The 16,488-nt window shown below is 37.5% G+C and overlaps 1 protein-coding gene across 1 annotated transcript in view; it reads right to left on the bottom strand.

The window, feature by feature from the left end:
* The window catches only part of glra4a (glycine receptor, alpha 4a), a gene marked incomplete at its 5' end in the record, with an annotated part of 55,282 nt that extends 40,093 nt beyond the window's left edge, over positions 1 to 15,189 (bottom strand). The window contains one exon of the mRNA XM_081381912.1: positions 15,122 to 15,189. Coding sequence (XP_081238038.1) covers positions 15,122 to 15,189 — 68 coding nt within the window. The remainder of the gene's footprint in view (positions 1 to 15,121) is intronic.
* Positions 15,190 to 16,488: the final 1,299 nt, after the last annotated feature.

The raw sequence follows: 16,488 nt of genomic DNA, 5'->3' as shown, positions 1-16,488 counted from the left end.
TGTCCTCTCAGCCTTCATCTTATTCCCTTACAGAGACTTTGGTTCAATGTGGATTGTCTGTTGTCAGTCTGTAAGACAACTTCTCTGATTACTTGTCTGATGGTGCCAGCGCTCTGACAGAGAGCTCTGATGGGTATTTTTGTGACGTGATCGACTCTGTCAAAGCAATAAGCAGCAAAGCCTATCAGATTCACCCTCCCAAGAGGGGGTCCAACAGGCCCATCTCTCTCAGCAGAGACCATGGATGGCATTTCAGTATTGTCAGTCTGCCATTCAGTGTTAGACCTTTTCTCTTTTTTGGAGTGTTCATTAAAGGGGTGGTATAATGCCCCTTTTTACAATATGTAAAATAAGTCTCTGTTGTCCCCAGAGTGTGTATGTGAAGTTTTAGCTCAAAATACCCCACGGATAATTTTTTACAGAATGAAATTTTTTTCCCTTTTTGAGGGTCAGATAAAACAGTTGTTTCGTGTGCATCTCTTTAAATGCAAATGAGCTGCTGCTCCCGGCACAGAGGGCGGAACTTCAAGAGCTTGTGTGTTAGCAGCTCCGATTACACAGACAAGCACTAAAATGTCAGAAACCGTTCTGCCTTTTGTTTAAACTGGAGTCGGACAATGATGGAGAGACTCAAGAAGAAGTGACAACATGTAGAATGCAGCAGGACGTTTCTGAATGGTTAGTTGATGAATTTATGTAGCTGATGTGGAGTTAACTATCTTCAATTAGCATATTCTATCATGAATATCTATAAAATCGCTTGTGTGGAAACTGTTGTAATATGCCTACAAAGTGACATGCTATTGCATTTGTGTTACGTACTGTATTGCTATTAATGTATGACAATTTTTTTATTAATCTTAGTAAGTATATAAATCAGCAGCAAAAAGTAATTCTTAAAAAAATCTGCACAGTAATTTGATAAAAATCTAAACGTTAAGAAAAACAAATTCAGACACAGTAGCGAGTCGTTAAACGACAATAAATTCCACCTAAATGAAGTAATTTTATGCAAATCCACAGCGCTTTGTCTACTGATCAAGCATTATCACGTGAATATATCATATTGGAGAGATTTTTACCGTGCATCCTGTTGTAACCGGACGAGGCGCGTGCTAAATACTGATTGACAGCCGCAGAGGAGAAAATCAAGGAGTTTCCTTGAACTTTAATTTAACAATGTAAATATACTTCTGTCGCATAAAGCAATGGAATGGCTTTTAGATGACTTATCAGATCAAATAATCGCGATCAGACGGTTATTTAGTTATCGCGAACGGCCTAATTTAGGCATGCTCAAGTTGTTACTATTTTTTGACACCTCGTCTGTAATCTTGGATTTTTTTCCAACCTTAAACGAGAAAATCAAGTCTTTTTCTTCTCAGTGAAATTACATACTGTATTTGAAAATGCTTTTGAAAGAAGTCTCGTATGCTCACCAAGGCTGCATTTATTCCATCAAGAATATAGTAAAACCAGCAATAGACCTTAATGTAAACTCTATGCTCCACTGTCTCCAAGGCAAAGACGTCACCACAGAGAAGAAAGATTAGGTTCCTGGCAGATGAGTGCTGCTGTGTTTTTTTCTCTGTATGCCCATTTATGTTAATTAAATGAGAGTTCTGAGAAATTGGGCTGGAATTCAGGTGTGACAGAGAAATGAAGACCAGGAAATGGAAGAGTTTAATTTGAGCAGAATTAAGTTGAGCAGCAGTCAGTCTCTGCTTCCCTTCTATGTGACAGACTGTGAAATTTCCTGCTCTTACCCCAAAACATATCTCACGCGTACGTATGTATAGTAAATGTCTAATTAGGACCTGCAGCATGCTACACCAGGATAATAAATGCGGTCCTTTAAGTGAATGTGCTGTATGAATATGGATGGACGTGTCAATTTTCATCAGGTTCTGGATTATTTCTATGGATTTAAACGAGTCTCCATACACTATCCATCCACTCAAAGATCTGCTTTTTGTTGTCTCACACATTTATCTGCTACACTCTCAAGCTTGCTCATGTAATGAGGCCCTCCCGTCTGCTCGCCTCAGGGGCTGTACTTGCAGTTGTGCTGGGTAGTTCACAGCTCTTCTCGCTGTTTTCACTAGCTCTCCCTCAGGTGGTCCTGACTCATTCTGCCTTCACATGGTTTCCACAACATTCCACCTGTCTGTGAAGCCAGAACTGTGGGTCTGGTGCCAGTTTGGGCAGAAAAGTGTGTGGAGCGGTCACTTGCTGCTTTTAGAGCCTCCAGCTGTTCCTGCCCTCACCGTCACTGCATGCTTCTGCATCACATGAAATAATTTGATGACCACAATGGCTTGAGTGTAGTTTTCAGAGCCATTCTGGGAGAGGAGCTCTTTGTGAACTTGTGGTTCACTGTGGCCTCTGAAAATCATGCTGGATTTGTTTTTTTGTTTTTTTTTGTTCTTTTTGAACATATGCAGTATCGTTTTTAAATTATCAGTACTTTTGATACTGTTTGATACTTTGCTTAATACATTAAAGTCCCCATGAAATCATCAAAAATGGATATTTTTGGCTTTTAGTACGAGTAGCCTTACTGTTATCTGTGAGCTAGTGTGCTCCAAAACAATAACAAAATTCGCATTTAGAAGATATAAGCATTCAAAACTTAGTCTCTCACTTCTGCCAATATGGATTAATGATTTTGATGACATCACTCTGCACTTCAGCTTCTCATCAGATTTTCTGTCCAATCAAATCCTCTCTAGAATCTGAAGATCATAAACATCATAAATAGCTAAAGCTGTGGCTAAAACGCTAAAGCTGTGGCTAAAATCAGTCACTTGTTTACTATTTTATATGGTGAATGGCACTATATAGGGGACGATTCAGACAGTACTAAATATCCCTCAGCTTCCCAGCGGTAAATACGACTTGAGAGGAAGTTCATATTCAGTTTTAACTAGGAAATTCGTAAGTCGCGGGGCAGCACTGACAAGTTTCTGTGCGTGTGTGTCTGTACTGTATATATATATATATATATATAGAGAGAGAGAGAGAGAGAGAGAGAGAGAGAGAGAGAGAGAGAGAGAGAGAGAGAGAGAGAGAGAGAGAGAGAGTTGCTTAGCATGCATTTTACTAGTCTGTTTGGCTGTTTATGAGTACTTAGTTATAAAGCACATATTAATGTCTTATTCTGCATGATCATATTCTACATCCCTTAATCCTACCCTATACCTAAACTTAACAACTACCTTTCTAACTATTAATAAGCAGTAATTAGGAGTTTATTGAGCCAAAAGTCATAGTCAATAGTTAGTCAACAGTGAGAATTGGACCCTAATCTAAAATGTGACTGTGTATTTAAGATTGTTTATGTTCTTTAATTTTGCTATCACATTGAAAATAAAATAATCAGTATTGCCCTTACTTTGTGCAAACAATAAATGCAAACAAAAGCATTTGTTATAGCATTAATTTCACCTGCAGCTTATTGAATTAATTCTTAAAGTAGCTTGTTCCTGATAGTTAAAATACATTTATGGATAAAAAATTGGATATTCCATGTGTAAAAACAATTTGCATACTATGCACAGTATGGATGCTGCACATAGATTTTTTTTCTTCCAAATATCGTGCGAGTAGTACATCTGTGTGGGATTTTGAACCCAGGTGCTTTGGTAAATGATAACAAATGGTCTGGAGGAGCCATTAGAGTTCCAGCATGCAGTATCTGGCACTCATGCTAGCGTGGTGAGGTCAAGATGTTCCTCTCACCTTTATGGACACCTGAAATAACCACTTTAATTGGAGCACTCTCCAATGCACCTCGCAGTGCTAGGCATCAGACTACGACTGAACACCGGTGGGGTGACGAACAATTTTTTTCAGGCACTGTTGAGCCATTGCAAATGAGTACATTTTGGTGTTGGTTCATATAAGAAAAACGGTGATTAATCTCTATAAACAGAGAGAGGTACAGTTGCTCTCTCCCTCTTAGCTTACTCACAGTGTGGGTGGTATGTCATACACAAGCATCTTAGAAGCACTTAGTGAATAAAGTCCATACTTTGCTTAGGGGAGTAAAGGAATCCAGTGTCTAGACTAAGTTTGGCCTCACTCGAAGTATATGGCCCTGTTTACACCTGGTTTTAAGATGCGTTTTGGTAGATCGGATCACAAGTAGACGAAGGAGACACGTTCCTGTTTACACCTGGTGTTTTATTCCGTCTCTTTTTTTCCACTTTCAGTAGGACAACTATTTTATTTATTACAAAAGATAAGGTTTATGCAGTGCAGATCTAGAAAAGGTGATTACTATGGCTGCGTTCACTGTCACTTTTTGCAGCATTTTTACAGCAGTAACTGCACTGTAAAAAGAATACTGTGAAATTTACAGCAACTTGCTGGCAGCAATTAGCAAGTAAGTTGCTGTAGTTCATTTCACAGTATACTTACTGTAAACTTAATTACAGTAACTTTAAAAATACTGTAAATACTTTTTTACAGTAATAATCACAGTACTGTTTCATCACCTCACAAATTTTACTACTGTAATAGGGATTACTGCATTAATTTTGTGTACTGTAAAATGAAGACACTGTTTTTATCACAAAAATGCCATTTATTGACAACTTTTCACACTTTAAATTTCAAAATTCATAAAATAAATAGCAAAAAAAAAACATTTTTTTTTCAATAGGTAAACATTTTTCTGTTAACATTTCATTTAGTTTTGTATGCAACAACACTTTTCGGAACATGCAAATCAATCCTGTTCAAATGTATTAAAATGTTTGGTTAAAATTAGAATGAATAAAAGACAAATTAAATTATTTTAAAACAGCAGGATTTCAAACAGTAGAATTTAGTCCCTGAATGTTGTTTTTCTCCCAGAACTGTATTTTCCTTCAAAACGGGGGGGCCTAAACTAGTCAACGTCCTGGGCTGGAGTCTTCTACCCTGCAGTGGAAGAAATTAATTATTAATGGAAAAGTTTATAAGCAAGACAGATGGGTTGATGACAATATATATAAAAGTTTGATTGGATCGTTTGATTTAGCCAATCAACATGTAATACAATGTCCACTTCTCTATAAACCAAAATGCTTACTTAAAACACACATTTTATATATTAGGGCTTGGAGAGAAAAATCGATTAACCTAGCTATCGTGTAGATTCTAAAATCTTTTTTTTTATTTTTTTATTCCAGAATCGATACCAATTCAAATTCAATTGCTTTATTTTTGTCCTTGCTTGTAGATGAGGTTGAAAGAAGTTAGCCACTTTCTTAAGAGACATGAGACTGAACGCACTGAAAAGCCTTTGCACTGCTCATATGCTGAGAGAGAGATTAGACAATAAAGCGGCACGATTCATCTTCAAAGAATGTGATCTCGGTCATCAAGACCTTTCAATTCGTCTGTCTATTAAACTAAATCATAAAACAACATTCAAATCTGTGTTGGCGCTACCGTTGACCCAGAGAGAGAAACGTTAGTCATGAAACAGCTTCACAAACAGTCTTTTAAATAAATATTTAAAATTGAATATATTTTTAAATAATTGTTAGACATAAAACTTTTATTTTAACTCACCATGCAAATGGTAGAAAAGTTAATAATAAAAAATAAAAGTTTGATGTTTAACAATTACACAACAGTCCATATAAACCCAAATAAACACTTTGAGAATTATTTTACTAGTCGGGTAGGTAGTTAAAGAATGACTACTCAAATATTTGTTCCTATTCCTAGTCAAAAATATATCAATAACAAATAAGTGCTTACCTCTGGATAAATTCTAATGTATGATATTTATTTAAAAGACTGTTTGTGAAGCTGTTTCATGACTAACATTTCTCTCTCTGGGTCAATGATAGCGCCAACACAGATTTGAATGTTGTGATATGATTTTGTCAAAGTTTAATAGACAGACGAATGGAAAGGTCTTGATGACCGAGATCACAGTCTTTGAAGATGAATCGTGCAGCTCTATTGTCTAATCTCTCTCTTAGCATATGAGCAGTGCAAAAGCTTTTCAGTGTGTTCAGTCTCATGTCTCTTATACCCATTCTGGATATTACGCCACTTTAACACTTTGGAATCTAAGTGCAAGATGACGTAAAACTTTGTTCACACACAGTGAATCGATAAAAAAAATATACTTAACACTTAATATACTTATACACTTAAAATTGGGATCTATTGTGTATGTTTAGTGCCGGGATCTTACCGAGCATGATGAGCCTTGGAGTGCTTGGCAGGGAAATCTGGTAACATCTGCTTGGGTGGAAGTTTCCTGTAACACAAAATAAACAGGAAAAAAAAAAAAACACTTTTAAAAATCACAAGTACAATAAATGGTAAATAAATGAACTAGTAAGATCTCGAAAAATCTTAATACAATGCGAGTATATTATTATGCTTCCACGAGTCATGAATAAAACTTTCGAATCGGCCCGCTTAAATGTCTGATTCTTCAGGCGGCAACGTTAGCATTAGCAAGCATGAAAAAAAAAAAAAAAACGAGTGAGATTATTCAAACGGCTACCGCGCCAACACATACATCAAATACACAATTACAAGTTAATTTTATTCAACAAGGCTACACGTTACTCTTTAATCAAATTGAAGACGTTATAAATCAAATGTAATGTTGCCAGATAAGACAAATCTTTACAGTATACGCCTATGCTCCCACATGTGAAGGACATTTGAAGGAATGGCACTTCAAATTAGGCTATCAACAATCTCGTTTCTGCAGTTTGACCTGCGATGAAGTTCAGAAAAATCATGATCCTATGAAAAATGTGTTATCTTACCTCTAGCTGCGTTTTCTGTTGAGTCAGCGACTCGGCTGGCTTCACTGCTCTGGACGCGGTGTCGTCGGCGCGGCGGTGACAGTTCAGTTGACGTTAGCAGGCAAGAGAAATATCCAAGCGTATGGGGATCAAATTTCAGTCTAGCGCGCCAACAAATACATTACATACACATACAAAATTCCAATTTAATTTTTATTCATTATGACGTTATCGAATGTTGCCAGATTAGAAAATCTATCGAAATTATGTGCAAATATATATACATATAAAATGCACACAAACACGAGTTTAGGAAGTGTGACGCTCGTTTACTTGGTGCACTCTTAAAGTTGAACAAATAGGTAACTTTACAAGAGTAAACTGGAAATAAATCAGCAAAGTTACCTTTCTGAAGTTAAAATTCCAATAAAAGTGTGGAATCTCGTAGCTTTTCAGCTGCATGGCAAAGAAATTGCTGTATTGTGATTCACAGAAAAAATATTTTTACTGTAGAATTTACCCGCCATTGAAAATTGACCATGATGCTTTGCAGATCTACAGTAACATGCTGTATACAGGTTTTACAGTAAGCATTTGCTCATTTTACAGTAATAATGCTGTGAAAACTACAGAAATTTGTTACAGTGTGCTTTACAAGTTTCAATCCTGAAATGTTTGGTTCATTCGGATTAAAGTAGCTGCTTGACTATATTAATTCAGCTGTATGATCAAACAGTTGAAGTCACAACCGCATTCTAACTAACCTTAGAGGTAACCATAAGGACAGTGTCAAACATGGTGACATTTTCTATTCCTTTTCACTTCTTGTGCATTTACCTCATTGAGTTTTCTTCAGATTTCTGGGATTGTTTCATTCATTTCATTCCTTGTAATGTGTAATTTCCTGTGAAATCTAATAAACAGTGACTGATAAAATCAGACAGTCGCTAATCTCCTCTTGCTGTAAGGCTGATTTCACACTTCAGGTTCAAACCTGAGTTTGATTCTAAACTGGTGATTACTGTTGTCTTTTTACATGACACTTTTAGTTCTTAACCATGGTACGTCATCAAGAGCACTAAGGGTAGCTGTTAACGACTATAACCAAGTGACAGCTGTTGATGAGAAGATGCCAGCTTCCAAAAGCTCTTGTGTGAAAGTACCATAAAACGTTTGGAATGTAAAATCCTTACGAGGGTGTTTGAGAAACAGTTTTTCAGATGAAGCCACCATGCTGCATGATTAAAATGGCTTTGCACGGATTTAACTGCTAATAGCTCTGTGTTCTTGCAAGCTGTGTTCAAGCAGGGAATGTAGTCTCCAATCTAGAAGGTACACTGACAACACAACAGTGACACAGGCAGAAATGTTCCATTGTACAGATGCACATATTCTCTCTGCCCTCCAGGAATTTTGCACTGGTGCCATTAGTCAGAGCAAACAATGTCTGGTGTAGTCTGGCTTGGGCCAGGAAGATTGGTGGCCTGAAACCTTCTTTTTGGACATCGAGGTGAGGGTGAAAATAAAGACAGAGAAGAAAGGGAAAATGGGGAAGCGATGTGGGAAGACCAGATGAGCTGATAGTGGAGTTCTTAAGTAATAGATGGGGCATGGGCTTGCAGCTGGTTGTGCAGACAGAGATAAAGAGCAAGTCGGCATGGTCATGCTTGTCTAATTCAACCTTTTTGGCTTCAGCTGTTTGGCAAACAGAAGGGGGTGTATGCCGGTTATATGCAACATATATCTCTTAAGTATTGTCGTGTGTCTGTTCTCTTTGTTGGGTAATTTGTAAATTTAAATTGGAGAGACGGGGGCTAGTTGTAGCAAAGTTGTCAAAAGGTTTTGAGGTAAAAGTCCAATTACAAAAATGCTTTTGTCTAGCAATGTTTTGTATATTGATTTCAAGCACCTATATTAGCTCATAAGCCTCTTTAAAAAATATTATTTTTAAAAATGTATAACATTTAAAAAAAATTAATTATCATATCGTGTTTATCTTCCAATATAATTTCTTTACTATTGCTGTTAGTTAAACAAGTAAAGTAAAACTGTGTTTATATGTAAACAAGTGAAATTTTCCTAAATGTCTGGTTGAGACAAATGTATTTATTTTCTATTTATTTATTGCGCTCTCACAGCTGCTTTAAATTATATAAAAAGTATACAGTTTATTAATTACAATTTATGTTGGTCAAAATAATGATTTGACAGTTTTATGAATTGTTTTGTGTTTCTTAATTTTACCTCTAAAAAGCATATAACAGAATGTTTATTGACAAGTTACATTGTGACAACTTACCCCACTAGGAGGTCAGCATGTGTTTTTTCTGGCCAATGATGGTGAAAATGTCATTGCTTTTGTATAGTAGAAGTCAACTCGAGAAATATTTGCTTGGAGTCTGAAGTGTGACAACTAGCATCGGTCACCCTGTTCATAATGGCATGGGTTGGCAAGCTTATAATTTGCATTCCATTCCCTAATTAAAATATTAAATCAAGAGAAACAAAAATAGTTCCATAGGCATTAGGAAATAGACAAATTTGATTGTTTTCAGAATTGACCTATACTATACATTGACCTATACTTGCACCAGGAGCATTGAATCGTTTATTGGACGGATGCGGTTCAGTCACAAGCACTGGCATAATGTTCTCTATAATGGCTATATCTCTCTGTCTCTTGAATATAGCAATAGTATTTTATGGTAAATTCACTCAACTTAGACTGAGTGGCTCCATCCCTCGTGACCTGTTGTACTTCTCTTGTCAAGACAGTCCATCAGTCATGCTAATGATTATGAACGTATTTCAGATGCCTGTGGCGTGACCTTAGGCCGTTCGCATCCTCCTTGACCACTGATGCTTTGCTCTTGAGAAACTGCGGCTGCTTCCGTTTCTCCATTAGGAAAAAATCAGCTGTCATGCAGGGTTAATGGATAAGGCCATAAGCTAAATAGATCAATAAACCACAATTGTCATGGCAACTGACCGGCGGAGCAAATCTCCAGCTGCTAGCATCGGCGCTCTCGTAACTACCATGACACCAGAAATATCAATAAACCAAACACTGGATCGGCACGGCCCAGTTTCTGAGCCTGTCTGGAGGTCAGAGCGTTACTCAGGCATTTACTGAAAAGCTGTGATTAGCACTATTGAATTTAATTTGTTCCTACAATAGTGGGCCGGAGTAAAGGGGTGCCCTCACAGAGGGTAATAATTTATTCAGCGTTCAGAGGAATTACATGGCTCTAGTGTGCTTGTGTTCTCATTTCATACTGAAAAAAGTGCCGCCTCGCTCTCTGACATTGTGTTATCTGACGAGCACAGTTGTAATCCCCACTTCAGCTTCCATCTCCCCTCACCCACCTCCCAAAACTGCTTCACCAGCCATGCGTGACATAGGCTAGATAACAGGAAAGTGGAGCAAAAGATAAAGAAAGAGGGACAAAGAGACTGATGTGTCCTGGTGGGTGTTGTTACTTGTGTTTACTATCCATCCTTAAAGTAAATGGCCTTGTGTCATGTAGCACAGTCTGGAGATGTGCTGTTTGCATGCTTCATTTTCCTCATCTGCAGGTATTGCACTTTTTCGTTCTCATTGGCAATGCAATTTTATTATTTTTTTCATTAGAAACAGCACCTCCTGCCAAGACCTCTGTTTGCTTCCTGTTATCTTTTTGAAAGATCTTCCCCCAGGATTAAATGAGTCAAAGCTACCCAGCTGTTATGAGATCTTCAGCCAGACAACTTTGTTGTACCATCATTGGATGTGACAAAGTGACCAGCATGCACAGCAGCAAAACAAATGCCGTTCCAAAACCTAGTGAGCTCACTACAGAGGCAACATTTTAGGGCAACATCCTAATTGTGCCTAATTGTAAAATGTACAACATTTTCTTATGGGGGACCATGCCCCTGGATCCCCCTAGAACAGGGATGTCCAGGCCTGCTCCTAGAGGACCAATGTTCTGCAAAGTTTAGCTTCAACCCCAATTAAACACACCTAAACTAGCTAATCAAGGTCTTGCTAAGCATACTAGAAATTTCCAGGCAGGTGTGCTGAGGCAAGTTGGAGCTAAACTTTGCAGGACAGTGGCCCTCCAGGACTGAGTTTGGGCATCCCTGCCCCAGAGTGTCCAAGGTCCACCCAGCATAGTCTCACAAAATCCTGTGGAAAACACTCAATACCAAAAACTTTAGTCATAAAACAACTATAAAATAGTTTGGTACAATAAAAAAATAGATCAAAATTTATATATTTTTTGTGGTAAGCATTTTTATATGCTTATGAAAGTAGTGTTAGCTTAGCAAGATGATAACATCAAACTACTCCAATACACAATGCTATTTGGGCAGCGCAAAGACAGCTTCAGTAGAATGTTCCAGGTTAGGTGTAAGGTTCCATGGTGGTATTGATGCTGCCTTAGAAGGCATCTTCCTATGAAATGAATGGCCTTTCATCACATTCTGCAATAATGTATATGTATATAGATTTCTATGGAGTATAAAGTTCTACATCAATCTATCTGCCATTCTATCTACTTGGACTCAAACTTGTTTTGCTGTCCCTGAATTTGTAACCACATAAAGACTCATCTATGTGGTTTAAAATAATAGCTCACTGTAGTAACCTCCAGGAGGGCTTTTCCAACTGGGCTTCAATCTGTCAAACCACGAGCACGAAGATAATCCCACAGGCCCTTCATTTAAATGAGGCACTGTGGCCCAACCACATTAGTTACACTTCATGTTGTGTTTCTCTTGCAGCCGTGCTGTATGGTAGCTGGCAATGGAAAGAAATTCATTTCACCACAGCCCACTGGCTATTCACTCGAGCTCAAAATCATTTTTGCCAGGTTAAGAGTTAAGTACCAAAAATGTAAGAGAATAGTTTATGTTTGGGAATAAATTCACAGGCTTCTCACTCACCACTGATCTCTTAACAAGATCTCTTGTCCTTTTAGACCTCTCTGAGTTTTTAGGTTCCCCACATGCAGTACTCCTTTCATTGTGTAAAAAGCAAAGGGCATTCACTTTTCTCACATCTCGATGGTGAGTGAAATTGGCCAGGAACAATCATTCACACTACTGCACAGCAGTCTGTCACCTCTCGGATGTATGCTCCACCATCTACCGCTCTGCATGTTGTATGCTCTCTTTGTTTTCACAGTAGAGCTGCTGAGGTAGACAGACAAATATTTGTGGGAGAGGTGCAAGCACTGGTTTGCTGTGAGCAAATGGGTGAATAACAATGTGTTGAGTTGCTTGTTGAATCCTGATTAGCAGATTAAAAAAAAAAATCACCTAAAAAGTGGTTAAAGAACAACATTTGTCATTAATAAAGTTTGTTGTAGAATATGATTATTTATTAAAGAAAATGTGGTCTTTAATATAATTGAGTTCCAAGCAAAATACATTTTTTGTTTGCAGTATCCAATTGGAAATACATGGCACATAAATAAATTAAATATTGATTCGTGTTTTTTGGGATTGTGAGTTTTTTTTTTTGTTTTTTTTTTATATACTTTCATTCAGCAAGTACAAGTTAAATTGAAAAGTGACAGTAGAAGAAAAGAATCCTGAAAAAAGTATCAAGGTTTCCACAAAAATTTTAAGCAGCACAACTGTTTTAAACATTGATAATAAGAAGAAATGTTTCTTAAGCACCAAATATAATTTTTACTGAAGCATCATATGACACCAAAGACTGGAATATTACCTCTGAAAATTAAGCTTTTACAACACAGGACTAAATTACATTTTAAAATATCAACATTATTAAATGATAATAATAATTCACAATATAACTGTTTTTACTGTATTTTTATCAAATAAATGTGACATTGGTGAATGTGTGTGCGTGTGTGTGTGTGGATTGGAATATTGATTAGAGTTTAAAATATTTAAAATATTTAGACTGTGGAGCTCTTGAGATACAGTGTTGCCCAGGATGAGTGTAATTATTCACAAATATTTCAGATTCAGACAGCCAATCAGAATCAAGTATTCCAGAGATTCGTGGAAAGAATCTAACTAGTGTTTTGCTCAGTGGCCCCTGACCTCTGCATTTCTTTTACTGCTGAGAGTTGTGCTGGTGAGACTTTGGGGTTGAATTTGGCACTCTCTCCTTGCTGATTGGTGGGAAGGGTGTAATCTTGCTTGAAAATGTGTGTATAGCCCTGAGTGGAAAACTGAAATCGGTGTACTGCTTTATTATTAATAAGAGACAAAGTTTGAGCTGCACAAATCCCTTTGTTTTCCATCTCAGCATCTTATATTTTCTTGCAAATCCCTCCGTTTCTGTCTTGACAGATGTCTTTATTTCACACACCAGCTGCTCTTTCAAACTACGTTAGTCTCTCTTTCTCAAGGTAATGTTTTTCCTATGTTTTCCCTGAGGTTATTCTCAGTTCAAAACGTTCATTATAAAACTAAATTTTGTCTGTCTGTGAAAACAAATAGTGACTTTCTCATATTCATCTTCACCCAATCACAACACGGCTGACCTGTAGTCTGCACAGACATGCTGAGGCTGTTCTGAGTCACTCTTCTTCACAGTACATTTCGTAAGTTCCTGGCGGTCCTGTCGCTCTATGCTCATGACCTGTCTACCTGCTAATCAGCCATCCTTTTGGGTTCTACCCAGGTCTCTGCATGGCTCCTTTCATAGCCATTGTCGCCCCCTCACCTCGGAGTCCGACAGCTCAGCCCAAACACCGCTCATCTCTGCCTCCATGTTCTGAATCGCCCACACAGTGTCTGCAGGTTGACACTGAGCTAGTGAGTGCGATCGCTAAGGGATGTCATCTCCCACCCGCGAGTCACACCACGGGCCCTTCAGAGATACGAAGCCTTTCTGTGCTCATGTGTCCATGTAACATGTGACATACCACAACATCTACAACATGTTCCTCTGCCAGTCACCCTGTCCTTGGCTGTCTCATGCACTCTGTCTCATACCTTCACTAGAGCTGTACCTTTTGTTACATCATTATGACACCAGCACTTTTCCTGTAATCTCATCTAGAATGGCTTCACTCAATCGCCTCTTCATCCCGTCAGCGTCTGTCTTGCTCTCTCAGAGCGGATGCTCGTCGCCAGACCCAGGCTTTGGGATTATGCAAATTTAGCTCCAGCCTGTTCACACCTGGATGCAATGGGGCATGAAACAGGGAGTGCACTCGCTGCAAAACTTTTCACTTTTTTCATTCAGAGAGGGGGAGAAAATCTCATTTTGCTTTTTTTAAGTTACTCTTTATATTTTTTATATTTTTAAAATGTTTTACTTATTTATTTAGAGCCATCTTAAGATTTAAATTGCACTGAGATTCTCTATATATCCTTTCATATTCTTCAAAGTCTTGCTTTATTCGTGTGTTCATAAATTATGGAGACACAACCCTCATTGTGAGTTTTATGTTGTTGGATATTGTTCAAGCACTCCAGGCTATCAAAAATATCATAAAATATTTAAAAAAAATTCTGCTTGACAAAGTGGTTCAAACTTTTTACTTTTAATATTATAAGGAAAAGACAGAAGAAATGCAATATATGTTATTTTACAAGGAGCTTATTTCAGCAGATTTCAGCTCCTTATTTTTGCAAGGAATTTGGAATTTGCATGGAATTTGTAAATTTGCTTAATTGGCAGGAGAGGAGCACACTGCATTCTCTGTCAGTTTGAGTTTAAATTAATCTCACATTTCCGTAGACTGAATGTTATCTGTGTTGAGAAAGTTTAAATCAAACCAGCCATGATACTGAAATTATAAAAATAAACCTAACAAAACCCTCATTTAGTATAATATTATTCTAATATTCTAATAAATATAATATTACATATTACTTATTACTTTGAACTATTACTCTCAAAAAAAAAAAAAAACCTGGAAAAAACACAAAAAAGATTTCAATGTGACATTTGTCACACTTTAGATTAAGGTCTAATTCTAACAAACTAATAACTACGACTTTTGCCTCAATAAACTCCTAATTACTGCTTATTAATAGTTAGTAAGGTAGTTGTTAAGTTTGCTGAATAAATCATTAATATGTGCTTTATAAGTACTAATAAACAGCCAGCTAATAAGCAACTAGTTAATAATTCGATTTTTTTTTTAGCCTTTATTTAACCAGGAGAGAACCTCACGGAGATTAAAATCTCTTTTACAGAAGTGTCCTGGCCAAGATAGGCAGCCCAGTTATACAAATACACAACACACAATAATTGGATCCTAAACTAATAAATGTTACTGACATTTCTTATAATGAACAGACCATACAACACAACACAACACAACACTACACCACACAACCAATACATGCATGCTATTAAAAACCACTGCTTGTCTTACCTGATAAAGCCCCCTTGGAAAAAGAAAAAAGACAAGACGTATAAAATCCTTATGACCTGAGGGAGCATTCTCTTGCTCAGTCTCTCTCTCTCTCTCAGTCCGTTTGAAGAACTTAAACTCTACAGAATTACCAAATCCAAAGAGGAGCAGGTAAAACTCGACAGGAATGCATTGTCTTGCAGAGTGATCCAAGCCTGTCTGTGAGGAAACTTCTTCTGGCTTCCTCCCTGCTCACTTCTGTTGAATGGAAAATCCTCCACAGTGTCCCCCTCCCCTCCTCAGATGTCAATGAGAATAGGTGAGAGCGCAAGCATGTCTATGTGTCTGGGTTTGTGTTTTGAAGAGACTATGTGCTTTTCCCTTTCTTTCTCGTTCTTTTTTATGACCAGCTGCTCGCTCCAGGAATTATAATGGAGAGGATTTAAAGGGCCAGCAGCGCATCTGAAGGCAGGGAGATGGCGTGTGGTGAGCCCACTGAGAAGAGGAGCAGAAAGAGGAGGATCTAGGAGATCAGAGAGGGGGATGGAGGTTTTTCTGGCTTTGTTTATGATAGTTTTCTCTCTCTCTCCTTTTCTATCGTTGTGTTGGACTAACCACTTCAAGGCTTTTCTTCATTACACATATGTATGTACTTGGAGTATGAAGGAAGATGAAGGAAGATGAAGGAGACCCAAAAACCTGAGAGCAAGAGATGTGCTCATAACACATGCTACTGTAGCTGTCATATTAATATTTGAAAGCTGGTTTATAATGGTAAATACTATGTTATATATATATATATATATATATATATATATATATATACACCATACAAATGACACCTGCCTTCAAGGTTTCACTAAAGTATTTCAATATTTAAAACACTTTAATGTTTACAGTGTGCAACTAGCATTACAAAGGAGTTGTTTTATTACGTTATGGAATAAATTTGATTAAAGCCCTATCCGGACAGGATTACTTTAACATGGAGAGGTGGGGTAAAGTAATTATTACCCGAGCTTCTCAGAATTTTTGTCCCATCCGAATGTGCCATCTCAGTAATCATTATGGACAATGGCAGTAAAGATTACGGCAACTTTTACCTTCTGTAAAAAGGTCCGGAAAAACTACCTTTACGTGTTTTTTCAAGTATGGAGACCCTTGAAAAAGCATTCAGTTGCATTCTAGTCTGTGGCATTCTACTCAAGTGTTTTGCACATACCATTCATATCAAAAAGAAGGTCAAAAGCACTTGCTAGAGGCACAAAACTTCTTTTAGAAACTTCTATTATCAACATAATCCAATCTATATATACAAATATAGGTTTGCACACATGATATCAGGAAGCAACGTAATACGCACATGACGACAGGAGTGTGACGGCGGT

Source organism: Scardinius erythrophthalmus (assembly GCF_964197995.2).
Source record: "Scardinius erythrophthalmus genome assembly, chromosome: 13".
NCBI lineage: Eukaryota > Metazoa > Chordata > Actinopteri > Cypriniformes > Leuciscidae > Scardinius > Scardinius erythrophthalmus.
Note: the sequence above shows the minus strand (reverse complement) of the source record. Positions and strands in the feature narration are given on the sequence as shown.